Below are 22,520 nucleotides of genomic sequence, written 5' to 3'. Positions count from 1 at the left end.
TGTCTTCCCCCCGAAACCCTCCACTCTTCCCAACTTCCCTATTACAGCTGAGTGCATCAGCATCTTCCCAGTCACATGGGTTCAGAGTCTCAGGATCATGCGCAACTCTTTCCACAATTCCACCCAATCACCAAGTCTTGTTTTTTCTACCCTCCCAACATCTCCACTCACACTGGCCACACTCTTGTGGAGGCTCTTGTCACCACCCATGAGGCTTATTGCAATAGCATTCTAATTGGCCTCCTTATCTCACGTCTTTCTCCTCTTTGGTCCATCCTCTGAACAGGAAATGGAATGTCATATTTGAGGAGCAGTATAGCGACACACATAGTCATATATAATCTAGTTAGATTGTAGAGAATGTGAAATAAAGACTGGAAAAGTAGGAAGAGGCCAAGTAGTAAAGAAGCTAAGGCAGACAATGGTTAAGTGACTTGCCCAGGGTGACAAAACTAGTCAAGTGTCTAAGGCAGCATTTGAACTCAGATCATCCTGATTCTAGTTCCTATACCCACACCCTCTCCACCAGACTACCTAATCCTCTTTGCCCAGTCACCTGAGCCTTGTCCACTTAAGCTGTCTTCCTTTTACTCTGTAAGTACTTCACTCTTCAAAGTTATGAAATAGTTTCTGAACTAACTTCTGTGGCAGAAGTGATGTTATGAATGCTCAGAGCCAATGAAGCCAGTGGAAGTCAATAAATGAATGACAAAGGGCAATTCTACCTGAGGCTTATTGTAGAAGATGAAGGGGTTTTAGTGCTTCTTTTTGAAAAGCTAAACTCAGCTTTTTCTGGTGATATTGACAGTTTTTCTTACGGAAACTACATAGAAAGGGAAAAAAATCTTCACAACTGTTGCTGTTCAGTCATTGCATCATGATCAACTCTTCGAGACCCTATTTAGAATTTTCTTGGCAAAGATACTGGAGTGGTTTGCCATTCGCTTTTCCAGCTCATTTTATAGATGAGGAAACTGAGGCAAACACAGTTAAGAGACTTGTCCAGAGTCACACAGCTAGTGATTGTCTGAGGCCAGATTTGAACTCATGAAGATGAGGCCTGGAACTCTATCCACTGTGCCACTTAGCTGCCCCTGACAACTATTCCTTAACTAAAAGGAATGGATTATGCTCGTTTCATGGCTTCGTTTGATGGCAGCTAGATGGTATAATGGTTAGAGCTATGATTTACTGGAGTCAGGAAGATTTGAATTAAAATTCTTCCTCAGACTCTTAGTAGCTCTTAATAGCTTTATTCTTCTTAACCTAAATATTCTCATTTAGAAAAATGGGGCTAATAATACCTAATTTGGAGGGGTTTTATGAGGACCAAATAGGGTAAAATATGTAAAGTTCTTTACAAATTTTAGGTGCCATATAATATTAGCTGTTATCATCATCACCAATTTGAAAGTAATACACATATTGGCCAGTGTTTCCTTTCCAGGTTTCATGTGTTTGGTGATGAACAAATGTTGTTTTCAAACCTTATAGGAAAACTTAATAAGGCCTAAACTGGCCCTCTCTCCCCAGACCTTTACAGTAGAAACTAAAGCTTTCTAAAACCCCATTTCCTTTCATGCTACTATTGCTGCACTGGAGGTAAAGCAAATCTTAGGTTTCTGTAATATTAGATTTTTCCATAAAACCTACATAGAAGATATACACATTGTACTAAAGACCCTAATCTAGGTCTTTAGTGTTTTAGACTGTCATGATTAATTTTTTTCTAGGTCAAACAAATTAAGGAAATAACTTTTTATTTTCATCTTATCCTTTCTTTTAGTGAACTTGGCATCAGGAAGAATAAGGTTCTAATGCTTACTAGATATGACACTGAGCATGTCACTTCATCACCTATCTGGACCCCCCATTACATCATCTGTAAAATTCATGCTTCGGATTCAATTAACCTAACATTTCTCCAGTTCTAAATCTGCTGCTGCGATCCTTACTCATAGCGCTCCACAGACCACTGCACATACTGGATTTGTGATTCAACAATGACTCAAAATTCAGATAAATAAAATTACAGTCATGTCACTAGAAGTGACTTCAGATGTCATCTAGCCTAACCTGTATCTGAAGTGTAAATCTTGTCTACAATATCTGAAAGATGAGATCATCTAATCTCCATCTGGAGAAACTCCAAGAAGAAAGAATTGACTACTTCTTAATGGGGCAGCCAGTTGGTGCAGTGGCTAGCTAGAGTAAAGGGTCTGAAGTCAACAAAGACACTTATCTTCATGCGTTCCATTCTGGCTTTGAACACTTATTGGTTGTCTGACCCTGGGCAAGTCATTTGCCCTGTTGGCTTCAGTTTCCCCCTCTGTAAAATGAGCTGGAGAAGGAAATGGCAAATCACTCCAGTATGTTTGCAAAGAAAACCCCAAATGGGGTCATGAAGAGTTAGACAGGACTGAGAAATGATTCAATAGCAACCTTTCTAACGTGGCTCACTCAACCTCTGAAGAGCTCTAACAGAATTTTTAAAAATATACATTGTGCTCAAATTCACCTCTCTGAAACTCTTAATCCCCACCACGAGCTCTGGGGACAAGCAAAAAAAAACCCAAAACAACCAAACAGTGCTATGTTTGAAAATAAAAATCATACCCCTAACAAAGCTTTCTATTCCTTAGGCCAAATACTTCTAGTTCTTCCAATGGATTCGTATGCTCCATTCCAGTGTCTATCTTTCCTATCCTGCCTTCAGAAGTGAACACAAAAATATACAGCAAGGCTATTGCCTGCCTTCCTTGGGGTACTATACCAATAGAAATGCCATCTTAGGTTACACTAGGCTTTTTGGTTACCACATATCTGTGTAATCCATTATCACCATTTTAAAATCTTCCTCTTACCTCCAATATATCTAAAATTCTCTTTTTTACTGTCACTTTGTCCTATGCTTTAGCTTTCCTGCTAAGCTAATTGTGCTAGGGTATGCCAAACTCCATCAGACTCTACTGCCTTGGCCTGTAGCATTTCAAAAAATGAACTGTTCACTAAGTTCTGTAGCTATGCTAGCTTCTTTAAATTTTTCTATGTTTTTTCCATATTCAGAATCATTTGTACGTAACTGTACTCTTGGGTCTCCTATTTCTCTTGAGCTAATCTTTGCTGAAAAAATTTAGGCCATGTGTTCTTTTATATTCCTTCTCTAAAATTCTTGGAAATCTGCCCACGCTGAGCAGAGGGGTATGGGGAATATAAGGTCCCGCTGAGTATATTATTTATGACTATAAAGCTTCATTTCATAGTCTAGGCAGGGGTGGGGAACTTTGGACTTGGATTCAGTCAAAGGGTTGCACTTGAGGACCTGGAGGGCCACAGGTTCCCCAGCCCTGGCTAAGGTATTCATAAGACTCTGCCTTCCTCTTTTTATCTTCTAGGAAGTTGAATACCTGGTGTGACCTTGGGAAGTTCCTATCATGTCTACATCTACATTGAGTTCTTTCTTATTGATCAAAATCAGATGCAGAGTAGAAGTCCCCCTCTAGACTTCCTTTGTCTTCTGTAGGATGAAACTATCAAGGCCAAGAATATCTCAGCAGCTGTTTTTAGCCAAAAAAGAACATCTTCTGAAGTCTCCACTTCTACTCTGTTTTGCTTCCATGCCAACTTCGTAGTCTGCCTCTGGAACTCACGATCCAGTCTTCATTCTGGCAAGCTGGTCTATAATGTACTCTCAGCACACTGACTCTAATTTTTCTTTTTCTAATGATCCTCATCCAAATGATCTTTACTCCATTTCCCCCTCTAGTTCACAAAGTTCCTTAAATGAGAATATCATTTTTAATAAGTGAAGTCCTTCCTGTAAGGTTCCAGGGACTAAATTAGATAGCTCCCTGGGGGAGAGAATGTTTAGATGCCAGCCATGGGGAATTTGGGATGGAGTGTGATATACTGCTGCTGTGCAAAGTTTGGAAGATCTTAAAGATGAACAGAGACCAGATGCTAGGTAGGTAGATAGGGCACTGGCAACCAAAATGGAGCAGGAATAATAGCACATATTTTTCCCTCATCTGCAAAGTGGCTGAAGATCTCTTTTCCCTCCCCTTCAGCTGCCCAAAGATTTTTCCCCTAGATCCTTTCTATTCCATTCACATAGGTCTTTCACTGTACAATGATGTTTTTTGTTTAATTAAGCTTAATTCATTTAGAGATCATTCTCTAGTGTTTTGCTGAGTATGGTGAATGGAAGGATAGTTCTGAAGAGGTTTTACTTTGTATTTCACAAAGTAGGTAAACTAGAGCCCATTGTCCTATGGCTCACTGAGAGATAGAGGCTAACATTGTGTGACATTTTTCAACACCCCTCTTTTTGGTTAGGATAGACAGGCATGAGGAGGAAAGAAACAACTGTGCACTACAATAGCATCTATATTTGCAAAGCCCCTTTGACCTAAGGTGGCTTCAGGTTCTGAATCACCTCCCACCTCACCCCCACACCACTGAAACTGCATTCATTTCCTTGTATTATGATCTCTAGTTCAATCTATTATTCTACCTATACATAAGTAAATTAATGAGTAAATACTGAAGTCAAAGAGTAGCATTAGTTTCCTTCCAAATTTTATCTGCTGGGAATTCAGACACATTCGTTGTTATCCTTTCTAAGTCACATCAACTATTTACTGCGGTATTGGCTTTAGCAGTTATATACAGAAGACATGGATCTTTGTCTATATAATTTTCAAGTTAAAGTTCCTTTAATCAAATCTGCAAGTCTCCTGAGTCTTTATTTGATTTACTGCATTATGACCAAGAGCCTATCATTCTTATATTTTAGGTCCTGATCCAGAAATCTAAATTTTATATTCCAGCATAGTCTTTTTAATCGGCTGTTCGTTTTCCCAAATAATTTCTCTTTTTCTTTATTATAGCATACACTTTATTTTTAGTAGTAGTAACGAAATATCACTTGTGTCCCTCATTTCCTATTTTCAACCCAGGATTTTACAATCTCAAGAGTTTTCAAGTTCTAATTATCTTTTGGTGACCCTTGGCCCTATATAAATCTCCAGAAATGGCTGGTGTTCACCAGGTTCAATAAGCCTTGGAGAGTCTCTAGAATATCCCAGACAGCATTTGTCTCAATTTTTCCTGACAGACAATCTCAGAACCTGTCATCCAGAGGTCATCAAACATCAGACATTCTTCTTTGGTCTTACCTTTAGATCTTACTAATTTTCCTAGGGAGCATGGAATACTTTTTTTTTTTACAGGATCTAATTCTACTCTCAAACCTAGGAAGACTCTCAGTCTCATTCTTCAATTTTACAAAAATTGAAATTCCTTGCCTTCAAGGAGTTTGTATTCTTGCTTCTCTAAACCTGTGTCATACATGTTATTTCACCTCCAACTGGCCATTTATTTAAACTCCCCTTGAATTTAATATTTTAATTAAGATTTAAATTCCTCCTTGAAATTTATCATTATTCATATTCTCAGATATTGCTTTCTTTTACCACAGACCTCTATTACCATTCTTTTTTTATCTATGTAATTCCTTTACATGCATCCTATTCTAAGATCTGAATGTGGCAGAGAGGTGATCTAGGTTCTCAAAGCTTATGCCAACAGAAAAAAAGTGTCTGAAAGATTTTACCATACTAGAATATATTTGAGAAGACTTCTGTTAACACATCACGTCTGCTTCCTGTGGCCCAGCCTAATAAAGTAAAATGGCTCTCACCAGTAGGGTGACCAGTAAGTCTGGCTAACTTCTTTGGCCATGATAACCCATGAAACAAATACAAAAGGGTCCTCTGTCCTGTATAGCCCTCTTTCTGCTTCTTCAGTGAAGGTGACAAACTGGTTAAAAAAAAGAGGGTGCTAAAAATAAGTTTGTAGACTATCTATAAACAGTAACTTATCTACTATTGCTATTCTAAATGGAAGATCTTTGTCCACTGACTGGATGTACTACTGAAAAAAACTGAATCTTATAAATATTGATAGTCTTGCTATAAAAGAAAACCAAAAGGAAGTTGTTATATGGAAAGATATTCCATGAGTTCCCCTGGGGAGGAAAATATAATTGTTTGGAACTGAAATCACTGCACACTCAAAGGCAATAGAAAACATCATGGCATAGCTGGTCATCATGGATTGCAGTGCTTATAATGCTTATTTGCAAAAATATCATCACGAAGATAATTGCAACTTATGTGCCAACATCTGCTGCAGAGTACTTACAGAAATTTTACAAAGAATTTTATGTGACCTTTCAAATTAAAAATGTTTAATAACTAGTAACTTTAACATAAATGTAGGGCAAAGGGGAGAATGGTGCAACACATTTTTATAAAACACAAAAAACATGCTTTTGAAATAATAAAGGTTGAAAGTCTACGCCAGCTGTTTATGTACATTCAGACAATTGATATATTGAAATAAAAATAAAAAACAGCAAAGTAGAATAAAAATTAGAAGATATGATGTGCAATTGAAACAACCTAAATCAATCATATTTAATTAAGCTATTGATGCTGAAAAATGGGAAATGGATTTAAAAACAGATATTGACATAAATTTTTGCTACTTCTTAAAGTTTAGCTGACTCAAATAAATGGCTACCAAGAGACCAAGAGCCTAGGAACTGACTTAGTCAGCAAAGACTTCATTTTCTTATCAAGAGATGAGGCAGCTAAAATCTTATCAACAGATGTGGTAGCTAAAATCAACACTAGATTAGAATATAAACTTATCATAAAATCTTACAAAACAGATTTGCGGAAGACTCTATGCCATGCAGCAATAGGTGACAAAAAAAGTTTACAGAAAGCTTGGGGAGAAAATTAAGTCAGTTGTAAGGCATTTTTAGGATGGAAAAGAAAGGAAAATATATGTATGTATACATATATAAATGACACACCTATATGTAGATAAGGATTACATAACTGAAATGATCTGTGAAGTCTATCACAAATTCTTCTCCACCAATAACAATGGAGTCACTACATTTGAACTCTTAACATTCCTAACGTGTTCTATCAAAAATAGAAATGCCATTGAAGAAAACAGAAAATATCAAAAGCTACTGACCCCTGATAACCTCTATACAATTTTTATGGAAAAAAAAAACTGCAGAAATAGGTAGCATATTTGATGAAGGTATGAAAAGTACAGATAGGCTTTTGCAAATAATATTCTACAGCATATTTCATCTTTACAATATTCCAGCTAACTGAAAGGTATAAAGAGTGTAAGATGTTGCTCTGGGTTTTGGTGAAAAATTTAAAAGAACATTTACTTAGTGGAACAAAATGTCATTTCCAAAAGGTGTTTCCCAAGCCTATGAAATTATAATTCCCTGCAATGTAACAAGATAATTTCGCTTTATAACATCTGAACTTTAATGTAAATAAGGCATAAAACAGAACTTTGTTCACGTAAGTCAATTACCACTATCATGGAGGATATCTAGAGTACAATTCAAAAAGAAGATTCTCTAAATATGAAGCATCTTCCATGTATTCCTGTTTGCACATAACACTATGGTGATCGCACCAAGCAAGGAATGCAGAGTATCTTAAATAGGTCCTGTAATAACACAAAAGCATTTGTCCTGACTATCTACACAGGAAAAACCAAGGGGACGAAGAACAATTATCATTTAGACTGTATTATGTTGTTGGATGAACCACCTGCAAAGGTGATCCATCGGTACCTGTATCTTGAACAGATAAATCAGATTTATAATGAACTATTCTCAAAACTAGACTCAGAATTGGAAGATGAAAGTATGCTAAAGAGCCTTTAGGAAATTGTAAAATGCTTTTTAATGATCTCAAGTTTCTTTATGAAATAAGGGTCCATCTTTTATTTTTCAACACTAATATTCCAGTGGTTCTTTGCAGCTACAAATCAGGAAACACCATAAGCTTTGAAGAATCAAAATAGAGGATCACCCACAAAGCAATAGAGGACAGCATGGTAAGTGTAAGGAGGTTAAAATATTTTACCATTGAAGAATTACTTAAGAAAAGTGGTTTATCTTCAGAGTGATGTATGACCTGTAGAGGATGGGGGATGATCCTGCTGGGAAAGCCAGAGGTCATCAATGGATAATCCACATACTCCACTGTTGTCCATGCAATGTCAAGGGATCTGGGAAAAGGCCACCAACGCATTGTGTAACAATTCAGACTAATCTTGCCCCAAATAAGGAATCCAGGAGTTAGTCTCAGCCCCCTTTCTCACCAACGATTTATACTGAAGTTGCTGCTAGGAACATGCTTAATTACAATCTAAATTAAAAGATTACCTGTCGGTTTTAATTGTTTATATTAGTCCTGTTCCTCTCTCAGTATCAAAACTAAGGGCTCTCTGAACTTTGAATTATTAGGCACCTTGTCTACTACAGAAACTAAATTTTATAATATTAGGACCTTATATATATTTGAAGAGATTTCTTTGGGGTGGCAGGGGATGGGGGGTGAGAGGGGAAAAACTTCAGAAAACTTATAGTGGAAGAAATTCTAGTTCTTGTTAAATTCTAGTTTTGACAATCATTTTAGTTTCAAGTAAAGGAATTCTCTTACAAAGTAAATTTAATGCTAGAAAGCAACTTAAAAGATCATCTCATCCAAATGTCTCCATTTTACAAGTGAGGAAACTGAGGCCTGGAGAGATAAGTGCTTACTATAGGTCAGGAACTGTAATAAATTCTTTATAATTATTAACTGAATTCTCACAACAACCCTGGGAGGTAGGTATTACTCATCCCTATTCTAAAGATGAAAAAGACAGGGATAGATTTTGATATAAGTAACAATACAATAATTTTTTAAAAAAATATCACTTTAGATTCAAATGACCCAGGCTGAAATCCCAGGCATTTTTATTAACCGTGTGACCTTGGACAGTGCCTCCACTCCTCTAAACTTCCTTTTTCTCACTTGTAAAAATACGTTAATGTTTTTAACAAGAAAAAATTTCTAATCTGAATGCTAAGCATTCAGAATAAAGGACATGATATTCAGAAAAGGCTGTTTCCAGATACGGATAAAAACTGATGAGAGTAGTGGAGAAGGCCTATTCAGAAGCATCTGGTTTTGTTTGCATATTTGTAAATTAGCCCTAAGCTATGGTCTATTGACTATTCCATCCCCAGAGACCCTACAATTCAGGGTCAGCCACTTTCAAAAATATCATAAGCATCCTCCCAACTTTCCTCATTGATTCAAATTTCCAATGTAATAATAACACATGATACAGAATGTATTAACAAACTACACATAGAAATAACAGAAGATAAATAAAGCTACTGACAAGTATTTATACTTAACTTCTTTATTTTCTTCAGAATATTTTAATATTGAAGCCCAAATTGTTACTTTAGGGATAGGGAAACAGAAACATGAAAAAGACAAACATTTCATTTAACTTATGGTATTGTGAGCAGTCACTTTTGTAGGCAACATTTTTTTTGTAGAAAAACAAAAAACAAACAGCACCATTAAAGAACGCATGATCCCTGAATTTTAAACAAAATACTGTCTAAAAAAAGTGTTAAAATGCTTCTTGCAGGCAGTCACATTTAGTCAGGTATCAAAGCAAGCACAACACAGTATTAAATTGTAGCAGTCCCACTGAAATCAACTGCTCCCCCTTCTGAGGATTTTGCAAACCATTTCTGAGTTTTGTTTTTATTTTTTTTTTCCTGTGGGAATGGTATTTTCTTTGGTAGAGGACTGAAGGAGGGTTTTACTTTTCTGTATGCTGATATAAAATGTCTATGTATGGTGCAGGGGCATTCACCCCAAGTCTGTATTTATCATGCATGTTATGTTTGGGTTGATTTCACATTTGCTGTTACACTGTAGGAGTAATACTGCCTTTTAAAAAAGGCATTAAATGGCTAATGTCAAACAGATGTAAACATTCAGAATACTGACAACAACAAAAAAAAACCACATGCGTGCACGCACGCACACACACATACACACACAAAAAACCCTGTACTGAAAATGTGAATCAGATTAGGTTTCTGTGAAGTAAGGAATGGTGGGAGTGTGAGTGTGGAAGAATATTTTACAGCAGTACAAGAGAATTATGGCAACCAAGTAAAGCACTTTCTTTGTAACATTCATTTACAGTACAAATACAACAAAGTTATTCTACAGACTAAATTATTCTGTAACTATCAAATATAGTACAAAGAGAAATAGTATGTGCTATAAAAAAAGCAGCTCCTTTAAATTAGACTAAAAAATGTTTTCTGTTGGTTTGACAGTGACAACACATGAGGGCTGAAGACAGAATTTTAAATTCAGGAAACATTTTAGCTACATAGGCCCATGACAGCAAAGTACTGTCTTTAGGACTGTCCATATCATTCTCTGAAAACATATGGAAGATGACCGGATGACTTCACTACTGTCACAGAACGTCTACATATGTCCTGCAGTTTAAATAGGGCAGTTCATGCCTGGGAAATGAGATGGTCATGGGCCTGAATCCTGTGGAGATGGAGATTCTGGGCTTGGACAGCATTCAAGTGTTTATCTTGGTACTTTACCATACCTTGTAGGAACTGTTAAACCAGAAGCTACAAGAAGCTTGAAATTGTGCATGTGTTTGTCAAAGGAAATGAGGCTGCAGCATAGAGTACTTTTTACCCCTGATGGCATTGGAAAGCACCATATGCATCAGTTTATTCTGCTTTTATGTTAAACTGAGCAAGGAACTCTAGGGTCCAGAAATCAACTAGATGTTCTATATAGTTCACCCCTACAACATAGGCTACCACAGGGGAGTCTGCTGAGTAAAGAGGTCTAACCTCAGTAGTTTATGTTCTTCAACTCAATCTGTATTTTTCAAGGACTACATCTCAGCAAGTAAACAGTATATAAATAGGGTGCTCAGTTCACCAAACTTTTTATTTTTCTCATTCTGGGGAAGAAAAGAATCTTCTTATTGGAAATGTAGTAGGACACACTTAGTATGCTCCTTGGTACCTTACTGTCATTATACACCTCAGGTATATGCATATCGTGAAAGAGGTGAGGTAGGGGAAACAACTTTTCTTCCCCTGCTCCAAAAGTGCTACTTAGGTATTTTTTTTTTTAAGAAAAAAAAAAAAAGGAAAACAAACAAACAAAAGGCAAGTGTGCAAATATTCTTCTTCCTGATGGGGGTACATTAGGGTGTAATAGTCCACAGGTATGACAGGGCACATACTAAAGCCTTCATATTAACATAAACCAAGAAGGAAATGGGCCAACTACCCCTTCTGTACTCAAAGGGGGCAGCTGATACAAATCAGCAAAGAGAAAACCTACTGGCCTAATTTGCATATGTTGCACTCAATAGATACCTGCAGAATATCTGACCCCTCATGTTGCTTATTATTTTTTTAATCTCACTATTTTTTAGTGTGTGAACACAGCTGCTCAGTGACACCAAACTGCATAAGCATTAGGCTAGGAAACTAAACTGGAGCAAAACCAGAAATGGGCAAGAACAGGCAAAAATCAGCAAAAGTTAGCTTTGAACTCGACTGCGCTCCAATTTAGGCTACAGAATAACTAAATACACACCATCAACAGATTCTGAAAACCTAGTCAATGAAAAAATCAAAGATACAGAAGGCCACTTTTCTTTATCTCCCAAAAGCCGCTTGCAAGCAATATACAAAAATGACTGAGCTGGTAAGTTTAGTATCACATCAGTTGCATTCACCTCTCACACAAAAAGTGCAAATGTTCTGTTGGAATTTCTCTCAACACTGCCTATCAGTCACTGCTACAATATTTTTCAGTCTGCTGGTATAAACAGAGCCTCATACCCACACAGTAGCCAAAGGTTTGGAACTATGAGACGGGCACTCCTGTCTCCTAGGGAGCATTCACGATAAGATGCACTAGCACATTCTTGTTGTCATCCTGCTCACCTGGGGAACGAAGTTCTTTGCTCTGACCCGTGAAAAAATTAAATACAATATGATGTGATACAAAACAAGAGACACCACTAAACTGAAGCTTGGCACACAAGAGGAGCTTAATCATCTTCTGAAGTCTATCCTGATTCCTTTGGAATGGATTAAGTGCACTCCTAACTTCTTCAATGATCAGTTTTATGGGAAAGATAGTAGCAAAAGTATCGAAAAGTTGAATTACTTCAAAAAAGGAGGCATTTGTAGAGAGAAAGTATCTTTCTATATTAGCAATTTTTGTTAATCAAAACTGACTTGTAACACATAATAAAAGGAATTTGGCAATATTACAATAAATACGAGGGAAAAACATTTTAGAATCTTAATTTGCTCATTTTAGTCCACTCAAGACAAACTCTAAGGGAATGGAATAGCATTTACATTATTAAGATAATACCACATGTAAACAGCCAAGTGGTCCTACCTAGATATAAATTACCATTTCTCCTATGTTTTTGTGTTTATTTTAGTGGTCACAGCCACATCAGCGGATGAATTCACTGCACTCCAAATTTTTTTGCTAATTTGGAGTAAAAAGAGTACATTAAGTTTTTCTTCCTACAATCTGCATGTGCTTTTATACGTGCTTTCGTGACTAGAGCCCCTGAATTACAACTGTTTTCAGATGTGATGGTAGCAAAAGCTTTTGGAAAGTACCTACAGAATCCTCAACATGCATATTGTACTGGTTAAGTACTGATGGTCATTTTTCAAAGATACAGTATCCCCTTTTCAAAAAAGCACTCCCACTCCCCCGACACTAACAATGTCTGGAATTAAATTAAGAAAAAAAAATTTTAAGCATGCATTATCTAGAAGTAATTTTTAAAATAAGGATTACAAATTCAGAGTCAAATATATTTATATAGAGAGTAAAACATGAGAAACTTGTTTTAAAGTGTTTTCTACTAAATTAGCCCTCTAATCTGACATTCACTTTCATCATCAATGTCACCTTAAAAGATAGTTCCTAGCCTAAGTAGAGAAGCCAGAATTCACAAGTGTCATTAATGAAAGGCCATTATCACCTTTCCCTTCAAATTCTAAAAGCTAATGAATGTATTATACTGAATAAAATGGAAAGCATTTACCACATTTATCCATTTATTTGCTCATGTGAAATACAATTGGAGGGATTTTTTTTTTTTTTTGTCTTGAAGAACAGCATGTAGTATTTACTGGGGCCAAGAGGGAGTCACCCTGGACTTCAATTGGTGAGGCCAAGGTCCCGCTATCGGCTCTGTGAGACCCATGTAGGATTGGGGATGGATGCTATCTTCCCCAGATGGTAAAACCCGTATAAATCTCTTAACAGGCCAAGCCATTCTATTATGGAAACAGTGTTTGGGAGGCTAAATGGGGAAATCAATAGGAATGGTTGTTTTCATTCTATTAATACCCTGTGTGAGGCTTAGCAAGCAAATAACTCCCAACTCACACCTTTGGATCTGACCCTCCCCCAGTGAGTAAGACTGGGCATAATCCATGGTACAGGCAGGTTCAGGTAAGGAATCAGCAGGCCAGATAACTTTTGCAATTGTTAATTTAGGGTAACATTCTAAACCATTTAAAGTAACTGTCTCTCTCTCCTGACTTCATTTTCTGTTGAAAGAAATTAAATTAACATGTCCTAATTATTTATCTCAGGGCATTTTAGATCAACTATCTAGGAAAACAAACAATACAATGTGTTCATGTTGGCAGATTATTTCCAAAGTTGGGAATGACATTTCTTAATACCCTCTTTTATCACAGCAACCAAGCTTACTGAAAACAAAACAAAACTAAAACCCACATACAACATGCCACTGAGACATTTCTGATGTGATGCATCCTTTTTAAGAGATATAATAAGGCAAAGGGGGCGGGGAAGGGAGGAAAGGAATTTAACTGTAAAGAATATAATCTCCCCTAAAATAAAATAAATTAGACTGATAAAAAGCACTGCAATTACATCATTTCTGTTTCTGTTGTTTGGCTCCTCCACAGGGAAATGGGATACTGCACCTTGGACTTGGCTCCTATCGGACAACCAGGCAAGCGACGCAGAGTTTGGAAGGGCCTATGCAGTCATCATGGCAGAAGGCCCCGCAGCCCTTGCACACGATCATGGCTTTCAGCCTGCATGAACATTTCAACTCTAGCTCATCCGCACTGCTGTTGTCTGCAAAGTTTTGAACTGGAATCTGAGCATTTGGGGTAGAGATGCCTGTAGCAGTGCTAGAAACACTTCCCAAAATTCCAATGGACTTTTCAATTGCAGAAGCTGCCCTTTTGAAACTTGTGCTACCAAAGTGTATAGCTGGGTAATTTCCACAGAGCTGCTGTGGTGGCTGTGGTTGCTGTGGCTGCACCTGCATTTTCTGAGCAGCTAATTGGGTAAAAGGCTTTTGTGGCTCAGAAAGTATATAGGAAGAGAAATCTGCATTTTTTAGCCCAAAGGCTTTTAACTGTTCTTTCACTTCATTCTGGTCATAAGACACTTGCTTCATACTTAGTTCACAGCTGCTCAGACCTTCCTCAAAGGAAAGAGGTTCAGATTTTATATTGCTACATATGCCGGCTGGCTGTGGCCAACTAAGTCTTTTAGTGGTTTCCATAGTAACTGGTGGTTGTTTTTGATCAGGTGGGACATCTGCATTAGGAAGGGAAGGTGGTATAGGAGGTGGAGGTGGGGGTGGGAGCGGGGGTGGAGGGAGGGGTGGTGGTGGTGGTGGGGGATGCACCAAGGATTTATTCTGGATGGCATGTGCATTGCTACCTACATCATCACCTTCCTTAATGGGAATATTGGATGATAACACATTGGCCAACCTTAACTGGTGAGAGGTTGTTGGAATTCCAACCTCTGCCAAGCTCTTCTGTTCCAGGTGCCTATTGAAGGCAAATGCATGACAGCCAGCTGTGGCCTTAGAAGGGGCCTGCAACAGAGCAGCTGAAGGAATGGGGCCCCGTGCAGTCACAGGCATTTGGTAAAACTGCTGTCGGTGTGAGGTACTGGTGTCTGGGTGAAAGCTGCCATTCTTGTCAACATGGAACAAGTTCTGCTGGAAGCTACAAGAGGGGAGCAGCCTCTTCTGCTGCTTCACCTCAGGGCTGTGAGCAATTCTGCTCTGGGCTGTGTGTTTGCTCATCCACTCTTGCTTAAAAGGCTGGCTGTGTCCCAGTTGATTCATGTTGGAGTTGATGACACATGGTGCCACTTTAACATCTGTGTCCATCAACAGCTTTCCTGGCTCACATTTCACTTGAGCATGTTCCCCCACAGTCCTGGCCATTCTCTTTTTTGGGTGGTTTTCTCGCTTTCTAATTTGCAGTGGCACTAGAGTCCCTGCCAAGTAGCCTTTACCATCTGGATTTGGAGAGCTAGCAGGAGTTTCGACAATATTCCTCTCAGATGCTGTTTTGCACATTGAGGGAGTTTGCAGAGGCAGGGGAAGCCGGTGAATTTCTAGCTTGGCTCCTAATCGGGGCTGTGGCAGTGCTTTTTCTAAAGGCAGGTTGCCTTGTAATAACTGTGTCACGAGGGGATTGTTGGCCTCTACAGATGATAAACGACAGCTTGAGCTTCCTCCACCTGGGACTCTCTTTACTGATTCTGTGGTCAAAGAAAGAGTCTCTTCCATGGAACTGGAGACAGATGCCTTAGAGTTTGGAGTCTGCTGAGTACTTGAGGTGGTTACCTCAGCCTGGGTAGGTATTTCTGGTACAGAGAAATCTTCAGTGTCCATTCTAAAGCACTTGTCAATTTCAGGGGCTTCTGACTTCACAGGGAGAGAAATTTTTGCCATAAGATTCCTAGGGTGTAACTCTGAGACATGAGTATAGCTAGAATGTTCTGTTTTGATCGTCTTTGGGCAATTCTGCTCAAGGTACTCCTTATGTTTATTTGTAGCAGTTGAATGGCTGGCTGTAGGAGGTTCTGTACTCATCACATCTTCACTGTTCCAACAAATCAGGTTACCCGTATTATACTGATTGCTACAGGTAGTGTCTGCTTCACTTTTGAAAGAAGTGGGGCCTTTTAACTGTTCAGCAAATCCATGACTAGGTGTAGTCACCTCACCTACTTTATCAGGAGAAGTAAGAGGCAATTCTCGGAGATGGGCGCAGGTGGAATTCAATGGTTTGCCATCTTGTTTTGCTGTAGGGGTAGCAATGAAGCCCAAACCATGCTCCATGTTCTCCACTGTCACTGGTTCAGGCCTATTGATGACAGACACTTGAGGGCATGCCACACTCTGTAAGGCTGTTTCTGTCCTTGATGGCCTGCTCTGCATATCTAGGCCAGTTTCTGCACTCTCAACAGAAACGGTAAGTGATAAGCTGGAGCTCAGTGTGGCACTGTGATCAACAATGACTTTACAGGGAATCGATCTGTTCACTGTTGCTGGTGTATAGCCTCCAGGTGGGTGCTGGGGTTTGCCAGAGTGATCTGTCCTACTTCTGACACCTGTACATTTTTCCAGGCTTTCAGGACCTAACTTGGAAGGGCTGTCATAAGAGCTTATTGTTAACATGTTTCCAGTAAACATAGTAATAGGTGGGCATTTAGCTGAGGAGTCTGTGACCGTGAGCCGATCACTGCAGCTCAGAGCTGCTCTCACAGTGGTGCTTGTAGACATGCTGGCCTGCTCTTCGCACCCAGGCATGGCTATCTTATCAGAAGGATATCTGCCATTGGCTCCCACTGGGGGAACCAGGACAGAACTGGGAGGTGCATGATTTGGCAAATTATTTCCAATGGAGGGAGATGGCACAGTGGTATATTGACTAGAGACTAAATTATTATTAGCACTATTGCCTGCTATTGGCAACCTTTTATCATCAACTGAGTTTGGTAAGACTGAACCTTCTGTGGAAGTCGGAACGGGAGCATTATCAATACATTTTGGTACAATGGCTACACATGTAGTATCAGCTCCCTGGATGGTTTTGAGCATACTTATGCTACAAGCAGAGCCTGTAGCATTTGTACTGTCAACAGACATTACAGGAGAGGATTTATCAACAGAACTTGCAAAGGGAAGTTCTTTAATTGTTCCTGACATGGCAGTGTTGCAAACAGACACAGGGACAGAATTTTTATTAAAAAGAAGGGGCAAACCACTATTTTCAGAAGAGGTAGATGAAATAACTTTCTCAGACAAATGTGACATAGGTATATTTTCATCAGAACTGTGCAGAGATATGTCACTAGCAGTTTCTGGTAGCTTAGCAGGATTAAGTGACTGCTGCAATAAAGTGGTAGTGTCCCGGAGGGGAGCAGACTTGTTGCTAGGAGACCTGCAGTTTGGATTAACTATAATGACACCAGTTGAACCTTCCATCTTTGCATCAGGAGTGGCTGAAACTTCCAGAACAGGAGACCCATCTTTTGAGCTAAGTGGTGGCAACCTGGCTTCTTTATTTGTCTGGAGTAAGTGTGCTCGAGCTTGATGCTTTGCAAAGAGCTTGGCTTTTGTTTGTTCTTTGATGTGTGCCAGGGTCCTGGTCTTCCCACCTTCACCTGGACTCCCCATAGCTCCTGAGACAATGCTTGCAGCAGCTGCCACTGCAGCTGCAGCAGCAGCCTCTCTCTGAGCCCGAGCTTGCTGGGCTCTTGCCTTGATATCTGCGAGGGTCCTGGCACCTGTGTTCCTCCCTCCACTAACTGAGGTGCTAGGGGATGCTCTAGATTCTGGCTTGGAGACTGGCTGGCTCTTGATAATAAAAGGAGGTCCAATTTTTGATAGCTGGATCTGAAGGAAAAAGAAAAGGGGAGAAGGAACAGAAATATTATTTTTCCACCACAACGAATATACTTACTTAGCTATTGCATAGTGAAGGACATGCTGCACTCTCATCACATTTTTTCTTTTTAAGAGGAATAAGATATAACTAAATCCTTGTGATGGTCAGGGCTTTAGGGCATAAAGACAGGCTGATTCAGCTCAGCACAAATATGAAAATGATACAGTCAGCTGCCACCATTCATCAAGCATTCTCTATCTGCTTTTAATCTGCTTAAAAGCCAAGAACCACACTCACCTGAAAAAAAAAACAAAACAGTACTCTTGTTAACACAAGAAAATAACTAGAAAAATAAAGCATTTTAAAAAATGTGTTTGTGCTTGACTTAAACTGCTCAGGGGTTTTTAATTTATAAGTGACCTTGCTTTCTAGGTATTAAGAACTAACACTAATTGAGGTTTGCCTATTCTTACCATGGTTTACTTAAAACAAATAAATAAACAACACAGAGAGTCAGGAGACAGTTTCTTAGCCCTAGTTCTGTCACCAACGATGATGTGGTCAGATGAGCCCTTTAACCTTCTCATAACTCAAGAGTTATATATGTGTCCTTAACTGTAGTGCTCTTAACTGTACAAAGGGAATAGCATAGTGCCTTACCACACAAGGTTTCTGTGAGAATTAAAAAAAAAATACATACAAAGTGTTATCATATTCAGGGTGCAGGAACAAGATAGTGGATAGGAAGATCTAAGTTCAAATCTGGGCAAATGTGGGCAAGCCATGCACTTTTTCTTACTGGAAAAAGGACCATAAGCGGTTTCTGCTTCATAGATTGGCCATAAAGCTCAGTTGAGAATATAGATGGAAAGACCTTGTGGCACTATATGTCTATTAGTACTGTTATTAACACCAACAAGAATAATTATAAATTTTTTTAATCACAGTGGACAGAAAGTCAAATTCTGGAGTGAGGTGGAGCTGGGTTCAAATCCTTCCTCTGATACATAATTGCTGTTTAATGGTAGGCAAGTAAGTTCACTATTCAATGCCCCCAGAAGGACCTAAAACTATAAAGAGCAGAACATCTGCTGATCTTCATCCGTAGTAAGATTTCTTCACTGAGCATTCCCTAGACCACTGAAATCATAGATCTGAAGGAAAAAAAGGTATAAACTGAAATTATAGGTATCATGCTTTCTGTCTAATAAAAAATGTGGGTCAGCAAGCTTTCTATGAATGTAACAAGGTACCCTCTTACTAAGAAAAACATCCACATGCTGCTGTTCATCTTCTCTGTGTTATTCTAAGATTTAAACTTAATTTCATTCTTTGACCAAGATTTGATATGAGTTAAATATCTAAAATATTTTCCCACAGAAACTCACACCTAGTGACATTCTAGTGACAATAAAAAAAAAAAAAACAAACCCTAATAACTTTCCTCTGGATAATGTTCAAAATGAAATTTTCTATTATGATTATTTGTTACCATATTCTGAAAAGGCCTACCAAATTTTGATACAATAGTTTTGCTACTCAAAAGAGTAAACAACAGAATGAAAGGACCATAATTTCAGAGACCACTCTCATTCAAACTACACTTTCTACAAATGAGAAAACTAAGATTCAGAGACAAAGGTAGTAAACTTGGAAGAGCTGAAATTGTAACTTGGGTGCTCTGCCTCCAAAGCCAGGCTTCTCTTTGTGGAATTACAGTTGGAGGGAATGCCAAATGCTTCCTCCATACAATGGGAGCGTGGCTGTGAGACTTCATCATGGGCAAGCAGGAAAGCCATCATTCCAGACAACACATCCACTATTAGTTTTGCTTGTTCATCTTGCTATAGATAATATCCTAACTTAATGGGAGGAAAAATCTAGCATTCATATCAAGCCACTTCACTCCTCTTATTCAAGAGGCACCCCTTTCATACCTAGCGCTTCTGTGACTAGATCAGGATAATATATCTCAGATCTTTTGACACTCTTCCCTTAACTTATTTAACTAGAAAAAAAATGGAAAATAGAACTTGATAAACATAAAAAAAGCTGGAAGTCAAACCTACAATAATTGCCCCTGTACCCTCTCTTTCTGAATGGCTGATTCCTCTCAGAACCTCCACTGAAGCGAGCAGTCAGGCCAGCTGTGTCTTTCCTTCCTCTCTGGGCTCCAGACTCCTCTTGAGGTCCCTTTGTCTCTTCCCTGCCCCCCTTTCCTGGCAGCTTTTATGTGTTTTATAACCTGTTAGAATGTAAGCTTCTTGGGGGCAAGGCCTGCCTGTTTTCTACTTATATTTGTATTCTTAGTGCTTAGCAAAGAGTCGGAGCACACAGTAAGTGCCCAATAAATGTTAACAAAAAAGGAGGGAGAAGTTCAGCATATGTCGCTTTACTTGCAGGTCTTGCATACATGTGGATTTGTTGCAACACTGGAGTACATAGTTATGAAGCAAAAAAATAAAATGAAATCTTGTTTTTTATATTGAATAAACCTTATAATAAGGCTAATTGTTACTATATGCAATTTATCTTTTACATTTTTATGTTCTAAGCTTCAGAAATTAAAAGTATAAGTTTTAAAATGTTCTCCATGTGCTGGAACAGTGAAAAATTGATGAGCTGTTTTACCAAATAGGGGGACCAATTTGTTGAGACCTGAAACATCAACCAGAAATTGATTTCATATGCTTTCTATAGAAAGCATGAATCTAGCCACAGGAATATAAACAGATCACCACAATGAACAGTGTTCATCTCATGCATTATCAACATGTGGTCTGTATTTATATATCTGGTCAGATTCTATCATATTACAAAGACTGTTAACAGAATTAATATTTGTGCAAAAGAGAATAAAATAAAGTGTGTAAAAACCAAAACATGCAAACAAGTTCTATTCTTGACTTGATCAACCTTCTACTAGCTTTGGGGAAAGTAGCTGTTTACTCAATCAGTGAAATTTCTCGTTTAGTAGATTCTACAGATGTTCTCAGATGAAAAACACTCAATAAGTAAGAACAAATACAGCATACAGAATTCTGATTAAATTAAAAGCATTTCGTCTAAGATTCATCCATTATATTAATGTACGTTCACAGAACCACAGAGCTACAAGGGATCTTAAGAGGCTACCTAATCCAACCTTTATTCAACATAACCCTGCTGATAACATCTCTGGCAAATGGTCTATCACTGGCAGAAGGTACTGTGCGCAGTAGAAACTTAATAAGTATTTATTGTGTGAATGATCATCCAGTCTCTGGCTTATGCACTTCCAATGACAATGAGCTCACTAATGAACAAGGCACCCTATCTGTAACTACTGAAATTAGAATCTACCTTCAAGGCCTGCCTACTCATTTATCCTGGTTCTGTTCTCGAAGGAAACACTGAAGAAGCTAGCTCTCCTTCAATATATACTTTATATAAATGAAGTCCATTATCAGTGATGGTTCCCTACCTCCCCAACCCCACACTCTTATCTTCCCTTTTCACACTGATTTCTACTGACATGGTTTAAGTCCCCTCACCATCTAGATTGCTCTCTGGCATCTCAGTCCATTCAGTTTGCTTATGCAAGACTCATTTTCATTAAAACTTTACTATTTGAGTGCTGAAACCTACATGAATGTATGATGCCATAAATTTGGTTTTTGCCAAAAAAATGAAAACTTAGGGGTAGTTTTTTATGTATCTATACAAATTCTCATCACTCAAGCTGTTCAAAATTCTTTGCAACATTATCCATGCATTAAAAGTTGACTTACTACTAGTACAACAACCAATACTACTATTACTAGGATTTATATGGTGCTTATATAAGTCTGAAAAGTTCTTTACAAGTTTTATCTCATTTTATCCTCACAATAAGTCTGGGAGCTAGGTGCTATTATTTATTTCCCCCATTTTTCAGATGAGGAAATTGAGGCAAACAGAAGAGATGTGCCAGGGATCACACAACTATTAAGTGATTAGGGTCATATTTGAATTCAGGACTTCCTGACTCAATGACCACTGCTCTACCTAGCTCATAAAAGAAAAAAAGCAGGACATTGAAGACCTGCTCCAACTACATAGTTGTGAATCAACAAAAATAAAACTTGCATCTCATGCCTCCCTGAATGAAATCTTACAATCATTAACATTCACTGAGGGGGGAAACCATGTAACAAAGATTTCTGGACAGTAAGGAATCATCTACTTACCAAATTTATAAAGAAGAGAGGAAGTACATACAAATAAAATGAAAATAATTTTTACTGGTGAAATGTGAAAATGTCTGCCATCTACTTACTATGGTGGTTAATTAATAACTAAAGAAACAATCTGAGTTATATATTTTTAACAAAATAGGCATAATAAATGGATTAACTCTCTAGTTGGTCAAAAGACCTCGAATATAGAGTGAGACCAATTTTTATGTATTAAAAACAATCAAATAAAATCAATTAATTATAAGAAAATAATTATCCAGAAGACAAGCCAGGATATAAAATTTCTAATCTGATTTCCAAATAGAGGAAAAATTAGGGGTTTCCAAGTTGGGAGGGAGATGAATAGGTTTTAGGGTTTTTCTTTTCCCAAAATTGAGAGATGATGATTAATTGTATCCACCTGCATTTACGAAACAATAGGTGGCTTCTATCATCTAGTTTCCCACGGATGATTTGCAGAAAAAGAAGGAAAAGAATATATGCAACAGCACAGGATGGAGTCAGTGTTCATGAAATATATTCTAATTGGTTTTCTTGATTTTCCCACCAAATTAACCTCACTTTGTAGCTGGTCTTCACTCCCTCTCATTGGCACCCATTCAGACACACAAAGGCAGTGTGTG

General features: G+C 38.2%; 1 protein-coding gene across 4 annotated transcripts in view; it reads right to left on the bottom strand.

Moving 5' to 3' along the window:
• Window positions 1-13,545: 13,545 nt before the first annotated feature.
• The window catches only part of ASXL3 (ASXL transcriptional regulator 3), a 243,119-nt gene continuing 234,144 nt past the window's right edge, over window positions 13,546-22,520 (bottom strand). For all 4 annotated transcript variants that reach the window (XM_072604508.1, XM_072604511.1, XM_072604509.1 and 1 more), the window contains one exon: window positions 13,546-17,688. In XM_072604508.1, coding sequence (XP_072460609.1) covers window positions 13,969-17,688 — 3,720 coding nt within the window. In that variant the 3' untranslated portion in view covers window positions 13,546-13,968. The remainder of the gene's footprint in view (window positions 17,689-22,520) is intronic.

Source organism: Notamacropus eugenii, chromosome 4 (assembly GCF_028372415.1).
Source record: "Notamacropus eugenii isolate mMacEug1 chromosome 4, mMacEug1.pri_v2, whole genome shotgun sequence".
Classification (NCBI taxonomy): domain Eukaryota; kingdom Metazoa; phylum Chordata; class Mammalia; order Diprotodontia; family Macropodidae; genus Notamacropus; species Notamacropus eugenii.
This window is presented reverse-complemented; position numbering and strand designations above follow the sequence as displayed.